Source organism: Tachyglossus aculeatus, chromosome 20 (genome assembly GCF_015852505.1).
Source record: "Tachyglossus aculeatus isolate mTacAcu1 chromosome 20, mTacAcu1.pri, whole genome shotgun sequence".
Lineage (NCBI taxonomy): Eukaryota > Metazoa > Chordata > Mammalia > Monotremata > Tachyglossidae > Tachyglossus > Tachyglossus aculeatus.
Genome location: NC_052085.1, coordinates 3,334,245 through 3,347,516, shown reverse-complemented (window position 1 = coordinate 3,347,516; position 13,272 = coordinate 3,334,245). Strand labels below are relative to the sequence as shown.

The 13,272-nt window shown below is 53.1% G+C and overlaps 1 protein-coding gene across 1 annotated transcript in view; it reads right to left on the bottom strand.

Moving 5' to 3' along the window:
* The window catches only part of MTUS2 (microtubule associated scaffold protein 2), a 101,044-nt gene that overhangs the window by 17,116 nt on the left and 70,656 nt on the right, over positions 1–13,272 (bottom strand). Inside the window, exons 7-8 of the mRNA XM_038762073.1 lie at positions 12,608–12,706; positions 11,309–11,520 (exon numbers count right to left, since the gene is read on the bottom strand). Of these exons, the coding sequence (XP_038618001.1) occupies positions 11,309–11,520; positions 12,608–12,706 (311 nt within the window). The remainder of the gene's footprint in view (positions 1–11,308; positions 11,521–12,607; positions 12,707–13,272) is intronic.

The window sequence follows — 13,272 nt, the reverse complement described above, 5'->3', positions numbered from 1 at the left end:
GTCATAGCTGATCTGAGGCGATTCCCTCATCTATCTGATGACCCGGCAACTTAAGCATTGTGCTTAACACAATGCTGGGCGCACAAGTTGAGGGCCTTTTAAATCCCAGAATTAAACTAACCAAATGTTTTGCTCAAGAAGACCCGAGTTGGGTGTCCTCTGGAGGCTCTGGGGATAAAAATAATAATAATATTGGCATTTATTATGCATTTACTATGCACAAAGCACTGTTCTCAGCACTGGGGAGGTTACAAGGTGATCAGGTTGTCCCTCGTGGGGCTCACAGTCTTAATCCCCATTTTACATTGGAGGGAACTGAGGCCCAGAGAAGTGAAGTGACTTGCCCAAAGTCACACAGCTGACAAGAGAAGCAGCGTGGCTCAGTGGAAAGAGCCTGGGCTTTGGAGTCAGAGGTTATGGGTTCAAATCCTAGTTGCCAGCTGTGTGACTTTAGGCAAGTCACTTCACTTCTCTGGGCCTCAGTTACCTCAGCTGTAAAATGGGGATTAAGACTGTGAGCCCCTTTGGGACAACTTGATCACCTTGTAACCTCCCCAGCGCTTAGAACAGTGCTTTGCACATAGTAAGCGCTTAATAAATGCCATTATAAAAAAAATAATAAAAGAGTGGCAGAGCTGGGATTTGAACCCATGACCACTCACTTCGAAGCCCGTGCTCTTTCCACTGAGCCACGCTGCTTCTCTGGATACACTTCCCCACAGTCAATCAACTGTGTGCACTGTGGCCTAATGGAAAGAGCACTGTCCTAGGGGTCAGAGGGCGCAGGGGCTAACCTTGGACCAGTCACGTCGCTTCTCTGTGCCTCACTATCCTCCACCGGAGAATGGGGATGAAGTTACCTGTTCTTCCTCTTAGATTGTGAGCCCCATGTGGGACAGATTGTGTCCAACCTAATAATCTCATCTCTAACCAGGGTTCAAACCCCGGCTCCGCCAATTGTCAGCTGTGTGACTTTGGGCAAGTCACTTAACTTCTCTGGGCCTCAGTTACCTCATCTGTAAAATGGGGATTACGACTGTGAGCCCCCCGAGGGACAATCTGATCACCTCGTAACCTCCCCAGTGCTTAGAGCGGCGTTTTGCACATAGTAAGCGCTTAATAAATGCCACTATTATTATTATTATTACCCCGGGGTGTAGGACAGTACCTGGCACACAGTAAGTGCTCAACAAGCACTATTATCATTATTATAACAGCGTTCACTGAGTGCCGACTGTGTGCTGAGAGTTTAGGGGGTAAGAGAATTAGTAGGCACAATCCCCACCCTCTAGGAGTTTAGGATCTTGCGGGGGAGACCAGACAAACTCAATTACAGGCAAGTGTGGGGGGGAGCATGGAAAGATGGAACCGTGGATGAGATGGGCTGAAAAGAGAGAGCATGCAGGGCCACAGATTCGGGAGTGCCTCCTCCTCTGGTCTCCGCTGGGGAGATGGGGCCTGCTGCCGCTAGTACAGTGCACTAATAATAATAATAATAATGGCATTTATTAAGCGCTTATTATGTGCAAAGCAAACAATCAATCAATCGTATTTATTGAGCGCTTACTGTGTGCACAGCACTGTACTAAGCACTTGGGAAGTCCAAGTTGGCAACATCTAGAGACAGTCCCTACCCAACAGTGGGGTCACAGTCTAAAAGGGGGAGACAGAGAACAAAACCAAACATATTAACAAGCGCTGAAAAAAATTACAAGGTGATCAGGTTGTCCCACGGGGGGCTCACAGCCCCATTTTACAGATGAGGTAACTGAGGCACAGAGACTTGCCCCAAGTCCCGCAGCTGACAATTGGCGGAGCGGGGATTTGAACCCATGACCTCCGACTCCAAAGCCCAGGCACTTTCCACTGAGCCACGCTGTTTCACTAGCCCCTACTGGCGATGCCTCTGCTGGGCTGGGCTAGGTGCCACCTCAGGCCTCTCCTGGCAAGCCCCACTGAGTCACAGGACCTACATTTTTCCCTTTTTTTAAAAAAAAAAAAAACCCTTCCACTTCCAGACACAGACACGGACTGAAATCGCAGGCTTAGAAAAATCCTCACCTTTCCTAGAAGAGCGATTCTGCAGCCACACTCAGAAGCCTGGGAACTTCAAGAGTGACCCCTAAACTCTCCCCCGCCCCGCCACCACGCGTGGCAAGAACCGCTTTCAGGCCTGAAATTGCCAGGGAATTGCTGCTCCTTTTCCATTTCCGTGCAAAACTTTGGCTTCTCTTCCACTCCCCTCAAACACAAAAACAGCTCTAAGGATTTTCTCCACTTTTCCACACAATGCACTGAGACCAAATAGGGAGAAAGGTCCTCATTAATAGAACTGTCAGGGGGGTTTTCTGCCACATTTTCCCTCCCTGTCCCCCTTCGACCTGCAGTACCTGAACCAAGAGCCGGCAGTTTTCATGTTTGGCCTCTCCCTCTGTGGGACATTTAACCATTAATGGAGCATATGTCTCGGACAAGTGTTCCCGCCCTACATTTCAGCTAAAGAAACGAAATCCACGGGCTCATTCCCAACCAGTCCAAGTCCCCAAATCTGGGCATGGGTTCAGAAATCAGAGGAGAATGGAAAGTGTTGCGTTGTGCCGGGTTACCTTGGGCACCCCCCTCCTACCTTATCTCGCTCATCTCCTGGCCCAGCCCGGCCCGCACGTTTGGGTCAAGGACCCCCCCAGTCCCCCTGACAGACCACTCCTCCTCCTCCTTTTCCTCCTCCTCCCCCCCGCCCAAGTTTTCCCAAGTCATCCCCACCAGCAGGCGATGCCCGGGCTCGGGAGCGACTGCCAGGGACACGGGCGGGGGGCTGGCACTGCCAAGGGGGCGCATGGCCCAGTGCCCCCGCACCGTCGGGGCTCCGGGGCTAAAAAGACCAAGCCCCCCACCCCACCCAGAATTTCGTAAGGGGCGGGGGGAGCCACTGGGCCCCGCGGCGGGCGCAGTGTGCCAGGGACCCCCCTCTCCCCTTCCCCATCCCCCGGTTACAGCGATGCCGGGCCTAAGGCCTTCCGGACGCGAAGCGGAGGGGGAGGAAGGGGCTCGGGGTGGGGGGGGGGGAGAAAGGGGGCCTGGGGGGAGATGGAGGGGTCCTGGGGGGAGGGAGGGGGTCCTGGGGGGGAGAAAAGGGTCCTGGGGGGAAGGAAGGGGGTCCTGGGGGGAGAAAGGGGGTCCTGGGGGGGAGAAAGGGGGGTCCGGGGGGGAGGAAGGGGGGTCCTGGGGGGGAGGAAGGGGGTCTTGAGGGGAGAAAGGGAGTTCTGGGGGGGGAGGAAGGGGGTCCTGGGGGGAGGAAGGGGGTCCTGGGGGGAGGAAGGGAGTTCTGGGAGGGAGGAAGGGGGTCCTGGGGGGCAGAAAGGGAGTCCGGGGGGGGGGAGAAAGGGAGTCCTGGGGGGGAGAAAGAGAGTTCGGGGTGGGGGGGGAGCAAGGGGATCCTGGGGAGGAGGAAGGGTTCTGGGGGAGGAGGAAGGGTCCTGGGGGGGAGAAGGGGGGTCCATGGGAGGGAGAAGGGGGGGGTCCTGGGGGGGAGAAGGGGGGGCCCGGGGTGGGGAGGAAGGACGTTCGGGGAGTAGGTACCGGCTGGTGCGGGCAGCGGCCCCGGCGGCACAGGTGAAGCTTGCGGCAGCTGAGCCCCATCCCGGGGGGGGGGGCCGGCCCGTCCGGAGGGGGCCCGGGGGGCGGGCGGGAGGCCGAGGCCCGGGGAAGGAGGAGGAGGAGGAGGAGGAGGAGGGCGGAGCGGGCACGGGGGGAGGAGGGAGGAGGGCGGAGGGAGGGAGGGGGGGAGAGGGGGCGGGGAGGGGCGACCCGCGCCGGAAGCCGCACGAGGGCTGGGGTGGGGTGGGGCGGCCGAGACCCCCGGGGACCCCCGGGGAGCCCCCGGCCCAAGGGGCGGGGGGGGGGGGAGCGGCCTGCACGGCCCCCGGCGATGCTGGCTGGGGAAGGGACGGGCGGGGCGGGGCCTCGGGGGCCTCGGGAAACAAAGCCCACCGCCCGGGCACGGCCCACGCCCAGGTGGGCACCGCGGGGGGCTGGGGGGCTCCGGGGACCGGGGGGAGTCGGGACTGACTGCACGCCCGTTGTGGGCGGGGACTGTCCCCGTTTGTTACTGAGTTGTGCTTCCCAAGCGCTCAGTCCAGTGCTCTGCACACAGTCAGTGCTCAAGAAATATGAATGAATAAATGAATGATTGGGGGCTGGAAGTCTGGACCGTCAGCCCGCTGCGGGCAGGAATTGTCTCCATACGTGGCTGAACTGTAGTTCCCAAGCGCTCAGCGCAGTGCTCTGCACGCAGTAGGCGCTCAATAAATACGATTGAATGAATGAATGAACCAACAGTAGCCGCTGAGCATCTATTCTATCCTATTTGTATTTATTCTGACGACTTGACACCTGTCCACATGTTTGGTTTCGTTGTCCGTCTCCCCCTTCTAGACTGTGAGCCCGTTGTTGGGTAGGGACCGTCTCCATCTGTTGCCAACTTGGACTTCCCAAGCGCTTAGCACAGTACTCTGCACACAGTAAGCGCTCAATAAATACGATTGAATGAATGAATGAACCAACAGTAGCCGCTGGGCACCTATTCTATTCTATTTCTATTTCTTCTGATGACTTGACACCTGTCCACATGTTTTGTTTTATTCTCTGTCTCCCCCTTGTAGACGGTAAACCCGTTGTTGGGTAGGGACTGTCTCTATATGTTGCCAACTTGGACTTCCCAAGCGCTTAGTACAGTGCTCTGCACACAGTAAGCGCTCAATAAATACGATTGAATGAATCTACTGTGCACAGACCACTCGACTTACAGCTCGGTCCTGATCACCTTGTAACCTCCCCAGCACTTAGAACAGTGCTTTGTACATAGTAAGCACTTTTAATAAATGCCATTATTATTATATTATGTGGCCTAGTGGATAGAGCATAGGCCTGGGAATCAGAAGGACCTCTGCCACTTGTCTGCTGTGTGACTTTGGGCAAGTCACTTCACTTTTCTGTGCCTCAGTTACCTCATCTGTAAAATGGGGACGAAGACTGTAAGCCCCATGTGGGACGGGGACTTTGCCCATCCCGAATTTCTTGTCCCTGCCCCTAGCACTCTTAGTACAGTCCCTGGCACATAGTAAGCACTTAACAAATACTGCAATTTTTCTTATTATTGTTATTATTGAGAAGACATGTTCCCCACCCACATTCCAGTCTGGCTGGGGAGACAGGCATAAAAGAATTTACAGAGGAGGAAGAAGTGGTCGGGCATTGAGTACAGCCTTCAATCTTCATCAGTGGGGACTGTCTCTATATGTTGCCAACTTGTACTTCCCAAGCACTTAGTACAGTGCCCTGCACACAGTAAGCACTCAATATGATTGATTGATTGGTGGTATTTATTATATGTGCAGAGAACTGTACCAAGCGCTGGGGAGAGAACAACAAAACAGAGTTGGCAGAACTGTTCCCACGACAAGCTTCAATAATCAATCAATCAATCGTATTTATTGAGCACTTACTGTGTGCAGAGCACTGTACTAAGCGCTTGGGAAGTACAAGATGGCAACATATAGAGACAGTCCCTACCCAACAGTGGGCTCACAGTCTAGAATGCCTCCAAGGGTAGTGTCAACAATCACTCCTTCCCTCAGGGAGGGGAGAACCTCAGATTTTGCTAGTCTCACTTTTTAATCTCCACATATTCCAACAGTTGATTTCAGAACGGCAGAAAGAAAAGCAGCAGAGAATAGTTCAATACTTGTTTTTTTGTTTTTCCCTTGCTCTCCAAGCACCACCTGGCAAGAAGCAGCGTGGCTCAGTGGAAAGAGCCCGGGCTTTGGAGTCCGAGGTCATGGGTTCAAATCCCGGCCCTGCCAACTGTCAGCTGTGTGACTCTGGGCAAGTCACTTCACTTCTCTGGGCCTCAGTTACCTCATCTGTAAAATGGGTATTAAAACGGTGAGCCCCCCGTGGGGCAACCTGATCACCTTGTAGCCTCCCCAGCGCTTAGAACAGTGCTTTGCACATAGTAAGTGCTTAACAAATACCATCATTATTACTATTATTATCCTGCAACCTTTTCATTCATTCATTCAATCGTATTTATTGAGCGCTTATTGTGTGCAGAGCACTGTACTAAGCGCTTGGGAAGTCCAAGTTGGCAGCATATAGAGACGGTCCCTACCCAACAACGGGCTCACAGTCTATAAGTGACTGCGTACATAGGTCACTCGATCAATCAATCAATCGTATTTATTGAGCGCTTACTGTGTGCACAGCACTCTACTAAGCGCTTGGGAAGTCCAAGTTGGCAACATATAGAGACAGTCCCTACCCAACGGTGGGCTCACAGTCTAAAACGGGGAGACAGAGAACAAAACCAAACATACTAACAAAATGAAATAAATAGAATAGATATGTACAAGCAAAATAAATAAATAAATAAATGAGCTCGGTTTCACTGATAAGAAAGTTGGGCCTCAATTATGTGTAGTTTTATGGAGAGGAGGGGGAGGGCACCCCTGATTGTCTTGCATCTACCCCAGTGCTTAGTATAGTGCTTGGCACGCAGTAAGCGCTTGGAAAATCCCCTCCTCCCCTCCACCATCACCACCAAAAAAGGCACCTGCAGAACAAGGGGAGGGTCTGCACAGTAACTGCTTCACCCTGTTAGTTCACCTAAATATTATTATATTAAGGTGAAAATAAGTCACCTAAATATTATTACATTTAGGTGAAAATAATTCACCTAAGGAATTATTTTCCTGACTGCGATTTTCATTTCCTATCTATAATTTATACAACTGTCTGTCTGCCCCTCCCTACCCACATTCCCTTCTAGACTGAAAACTCCTCCAAGGCAGGAATCATGTCTCCTAACTGATAAACAAAATGTTGAGAAGTAGCACGGTTTAACACGTAGAGGATGGGCCTGAGAGTCAGAAGGATCTGGGTTCTAATCTCGGCTCTGCCGCTTGTCTGCTGTGTGACCTGCACCTGTATATATGTTTGTACATATTTATTACTCTATTTATTTATTTATTTTACTTGTACATATCTATTCTATTTATTTTATTTGGTTGATGTGTTTGGTTTTGTCCTCTGTCTCCCCCTTCTAGACTGTGAGCCCACTGTTGGGCAGGGACTATGTGTTGCCAACTTGTACTTCCCAAGCGCTTAGTACACTGCTCTGCACACAGTAAGCGCTCAATAAATACGATTGATCGATTGATCGAGTCACTTCTCTGGGCCTCAGTTACTTCATCTGTAAAGTGGAGATTAAGACTGTGAGCCCCATGTGCGACAGGGGCTGGGTCCCACCTGATTAGCTTGTATCTACGCCTGTGCTTATTGCACATAATAAGCACTTAACCAAAAACATAAAAAACTGCTGTACTCTCCCACGTGCTTAGTACAGTACTCTGCACTCTTTTAGACTGTGAGCCTTTTAGACTGTGAGCCTACTGTTGGGTAGGGACTGTCTCTATATGTTGCCAACTTGTACTTCCCAAGCGCTTAGTACAGTGCTCTGCACACAGTAAGCGCTCAATAAATACGATTGATGATGATGATGCACTCAGAAGGCAGTCAGGCAATGCTACTATGAACGTTGATGGCAAGGAGTGGGAGTTGAGGGAAAGGGATCGAGCTTTAAACTCCCCCTTTCACATCTTTCATATCTGCCCGTCGGCTGCTCCCGAACCCCCACCTCCTCCAAGGGGCCAACCCTAATTAATAATAATAATAATGATGATGGCATTTATTAAGTGCTTACTACGTGCAAAGCACTGTTCTAAGCGCTGGGGAGCTTACAAGGTGATCAGGTTGTCCCTCGGGGCGCTCACAGTCTTAATCCCCATTTTACAGATGAGGGAACTGAGGCACAGAGAAGTGGAGTGACTTGCCCAAAGTCACACAGCTGACAATTGGCGGAGCCGGGGTTTGAACCATGACCTCGGACTCCAAAGCCCGGGCTCTTTCCACTGAGCCACGCTGCTTCTCAGCCAGGCTCCACCCGCCCAGCCAGGCAGCCAGTCAATTGTATTTCCTGAGCGCTTACTGTACTAAACGGTTGGGAGAGTGCAATCAATCAATCAATCGTATTTATTGAGCATTTACTGTGTGCAGAGCACTGTACTAAGCGCTTGGGAAGTCCAAGTTGGCAGCATCTAGAGACGGTCCCTACCCAACAGTGGGCTCACAGTCTAGAAGGGGGAGACAGAGGACAAAACCAAACATATTAACAAAATAAAACATAACAGACACATTCCCTGCCCACAATGAGCGAGAGATTAATGTAAAGAAGTTATAGATCCTCACATAAGGGCTGTGGGGCTGGGAGGGGGGATGAACCAAGGGGGCAAGTCAGGGCGACGCAGAAGGGAGCTGAAGAAGAAGATGAGGGATTAGTCGGGGGAAATGCCTCTTGAGGAGATGTGCCTTCAGGAAGGCTTTGACGAGGGGAAGAGTGTCTATCGGATAGGCAATATGTTGCCAAATTGTACTTCCCAAGCGCTTAGTACAGTGCTCTGCACACAGTAAGCACTCAATAAATACGATTGATGATTGATGATGATGATTGATGATAGGAGGAGGGAGGGCGTTCCAAGCCAGGGGCAGGATGTGGGCAAGAAGATGGGGGGCAAGATAGACCGGACAGAAGTACAGTGAGGATTGTTAGCATTAGTGGAGCCATTCTAAGCACTGCTCTAAGCACTGGGGTAGACGCAACACAGTCCATGTCCACCCGCACTGCCACGGGTGGGCATGTCTGGAGATTTTTCCTTCTGAGTGCGATTCAACTGCAAATTTCCCATTTTCCATTCTGTTTTCCTCTGCTGTCTGACTTTGGCTTTGAGGGTCAATACGTGAGGAATCCCACTTTCAAAGTTTACCTATTTTGAGAAATTTGGAAAAGAAAAGGCAGAGGTGGAAAAACCAAATCCCAAGGATCCGGACTGGGTCTAGAGACCCAGTGTTCCCATTTCCCCGCAGGAGGGAGAGAGAACCCTTTTGCCTTGCTCCTTCAAAATTTAAGATGCAAATCAAAATGCTTAACGCCTATGTGCAGCAAGGGCTCCTACTTGACATAATTATAGCCTCGATTATCCACATGAGGATAGTTTGACCCAAATCCTCCAACACTAGCAGGCTCTCCTATGACTTGGAAGCCAGTGGAATTCTACTGAGTCTGCAGAAAGGGACTGAAAACCTGTTGGGCAGAGTTCAAAGAAAGAGGGGAAAAAACACCCAGGAAAATATCGTGCATTTTAGCAGAAAGAACTGAGAATACGCAATGGGGGCTATAGTTGCTATCCTGAAGAAGAGATGTCTGGGAGGTGGGGGTCCTTTTTCAAAGGCGAAGCAACATGGCTTAGTGGACAGAGACGGGCCTGTAGGAGTCAGAAGGTAATGGGTTCTAATCTCCGCTCTTCCATTTAATAATAATAATAATGATGATGGCATTTATTAAGCGCTTACTATGTGCAAAGCACCGTTCTATCTGCTGTGTGATCGGGGGCAAGTCACAACTTTTCTGTGCCTCGGTTCCCTCATCTTTAAAGTGGGGATTATGTGGAACAGGGACAGTGTCCAATCTGATTAGTTTGTACCTACCTCAGTGCTTAGTACAGTGCCTGGCACATAAATAAGCGCTTAACAGATACCTTAAAAAAAAGTGGGGGGAAATGAGTTTTCCACGGCCTATCTAGGGCCCGGACGACACCTTCAGCGATAAAGCCCCCCGTGAGGGTGGGAGTGAGGAGGCTGAGGAAATCAACTCTGTCACTTCTTGCGGCTGAACTAGTTTTCTAGGAAAGCTGCCCATTCCGGCGGGGCCCAGGATCGCCGGTTCCAGCTCCCGATCGGAAGGCGGCACTCTCGCCACACGACAAATCCTGGTTGGAGGCGGGGTGGGAAGGGAAGGGGGATGAACCGAGGTCAGTTTTCACCCAACACTGGACTTGGGAAAAGCCGGCTTGCCTGAACCGGTGTGGTAGCTCCTGGTTACCGGGATGAGCTTCGGTCCACCCACCGGGAAAAGGAGTCCGAGTCTGGGGAAAGGTGGTTTGCATTGCCCAAATGGCTTCATCTGTGGTCCAGGGCACAGCCTTAGTTGTGTGGGCACACAGCCCCTCTCCCCCTGGGGAAGAGGGGCACCGGCAATCGGCTTCCCTTAAGACACCTTGGAAGGAAGAGGAATAGGGCCGGCCCCTGGTTCAGCTGAGCACGGAAACAAACGTTCCTTGGAAAATAAGCCCTTCAACCTCTCCAGTGAGTTTCCTTGAGAGCAATACAGCTTATTTGGTAAAATAGGGACCCCTGATTGTCTTGGGGGCGGAGGGGAGAGGAGCTGGCTGCCAGTTACTATGCTACAGCTAAATCGATATAGCTCTCTCTCGCTCTCTCACACACACACACGCACACTCACACCCACACACACAAATGCCGCATCCATGTATAAAGCCGTTCCTTCCGACACCAAGGCTCACGCTGCAGGAAAACCCTCCCCGATTCCCTAGCGGCCTCACAGCTGAAACACAGAGTGAAAAGACAAAATCGGGCAGGACCCGTCGTCGTCACTGCCACCTCCAACAACCATTAGAGGTTGCCACGCTGCAGCTTCCTGACCCCCTGGGCTCTGACCGGGGCTCCCGGAGAAGCAGAGCACAAAGGCAAACCAGGCCCGCGTGGGCCTGGCCACCCTGGAGGTCAGAAACAACACCATTTCGCCCGTGAGGGGAGGGCGAAGGCGGCCCTCTAATCAGTGAGGCAGGACAGGGAAGATGAGGGCTAGCTGGGTCCGCTTCACTGGGATTTGGTTATTTTCTCTAGCATTCAGTGCCCATCGCCTGCCAATCAAACAGACCGTGGCAACGGGACAGCCACGCACGCCCTCACCACCTCTCCAGGTCCTCCCACGGGAGACCGGCTCCGCGGACGGCCAGTGCGGGCCAAAAGCACCAGTTGAGCCCAGCGAGGTCACCACTAGTTCCCGAGAGCTCTCGGCGCTCGGTAAACACCACCACGGCTACTGAGCCAGGACAAGTCTAAGGGCATGAACGGCGATTTTCGGCTGTCCCCAGCCGTTCCGGGTATTGGCACATGCCCCGCGCACCTCAAATAAGAGCAGGGCACCCTACTGCCTCCTGCCACTCGATGTTTCCGGTTCGGTGCCAACCTTCATCCCCACGAGTCCTGCCCATCACCCCTGTCTCCTCTACACCCCTGTACCTCCTAGGCCTCCTCCTCCATGGGACTCCCGGACTGGGGAGGGGCCACAGCTGCCCACGCCGCACAGCCCTGACCACAGTCGCCCGCTTACCTTCCCGAAGAAGTGCTGGGTGGACACGGCGAACACCTCGAAGCCTCGGACGGCCCTCCTCAGCTCCCCCTGGACGCGGCTGAGTCGCCGGTACTGCTCCGCACACCTGTCCTGCAGCCGCTGGACGAGCTGCCTCTCGGCTTCCCGCGCCTGCACATCCGGCGGGGCGGGAGAGCCGTCGCGCGGGGCCGCGGACCTCGCTTTCGGGTGGCCTACGGGGAGGAAGAAAGCCTTCACTCGAAGCTCCGCCGTGCCCGACCCTCCACAACCCAACCAAGCCAAACGCCCGCATTTGACGATGGCCTCTTCGGCGGCCCAAAATCCCAGGCGGCTCTGTCCGGACAAGCGGCCGGCTTCTAGCCCACCAGCCTGCCCCTGCTGTCTTGCCCAGTCCCAGAAGGGCCACCCTCAATATGCCTGTCTACTCTCTGGCACCAACTCAGACGGACCCCTGAGAAACTATCAGAGGTCACTGATGGCTGGTAACGGCTCATTTGCCATAATGGCATTGGCAGTCCCGGCCTGCCCCGGCGGCAGATGTCACAACAAACCCAAGGTACCCTCCCCAGGGGAAAGACCTCCTCTTCCTCCCAGAAACAAGGGTGAACGGCCACAATTCCAAAGCCATGTCCGACTGAAGGTCTCCTTGCGTCTCTTCCAATCCCATCAGAAAAATCTCTCACAAGGGAATGGGCGAGTTTGGCGGCGAGCAAAGGAAGCTGGGAGTAAGCCCCAGCTGGACTGTGGATCTGGCAAGCGCAAGCTCCGTTTTCACTCCATTAAAACCCTATCCTCTGTAAACTCCTGATCTCATTTCACGGGGTGGGAAGGAGCCCCTTCCCCGAGGGAACCGTGTCATCACCGTGGGGAAAGAGGAGCCTGGCCCGATGGTTATCCGCCACGGTTTCTTCATCCAGGCATCAAATGTGCCGCCCTACATTATCCCCGTCCTCAGAGAATCCACACTGGGGCCAGGAAAGCGCAGCAGAGACGCAGCTTGAGGTAAAATAGAGCCGCGATCCCAAGTGGCTATTCGAGGCCGATGGTCCTAATGACGCTCGCGACTCTCTTCCTAAGCCCATTTTAGTCCACGGTTGATTTTTCTGGCAAAGAATTATGCTTTTCCAATGAGACTGCTGGGGGAAGCGGTCACTAAAGCCGGGTCAGAGTCCAGTAGACCGGCCGGTCACCCCCTCCAGGGGCCACAGAGCAGAAGCGCCCAGTCACGCAGGCCCGGCTTCAGACCCATCCGTCGCCCGGCCGCCAAGGCGGGAAGTCTGGGCCGCCTTCGATAAATACCTGGCGAGTGGAGCTTGGGGCTCGGTGTGGCGAACCTCTTTGGGGAGGAACCCGCCGGCTTACTGGCTTCGGGATCTTTCTGTGCTTCTTTCTTCAGTCCTGTTGGTTAGAGAACCAAACGAGAGGCCATCAGAGGACGGCATGAGCTTTCCGGGGGAGAAAAGACGGCAGATGATTAAACCGACGGGGCAGCGGGGCAGAGGCCGACTGACACCCGAGCAGAAGTCTCGGAGACACAACCGGGAGGTTGTCCCAGCGGCTGTTCAGTGGCCTGGACCTCCACCTCCTCGGCTGGAAATAATAATAATAATGATGGTATTTGTTAAGCGCTTACTACGTGCAAAGCCCTGTCCTAAGCGCTGGGGAGGTTACAAGGTGAGCAGGCTGTCCCACAGGGGGCTCACAGTTTTAATCTCCATTTTACAGATGAGGTAACTGAGCCACAGAGAATAATAATAATAATAATAATAATAATGTTGGTATTTGTTAAGCGCTTACTATGTGCCAAGCACTGTTCTAAGCGCTGGGGTAGATACAAGGTAATCAGGTTGTCCCACGTGGGGCTCACAGTCTTCATCCTCATTTTACAGATGAGGGAACTGAGGCCCAGAGAAGTTAAGTGACTTGCCCAAGGTCACACAGCTGACAAGTGGCGGAGCTGGGAT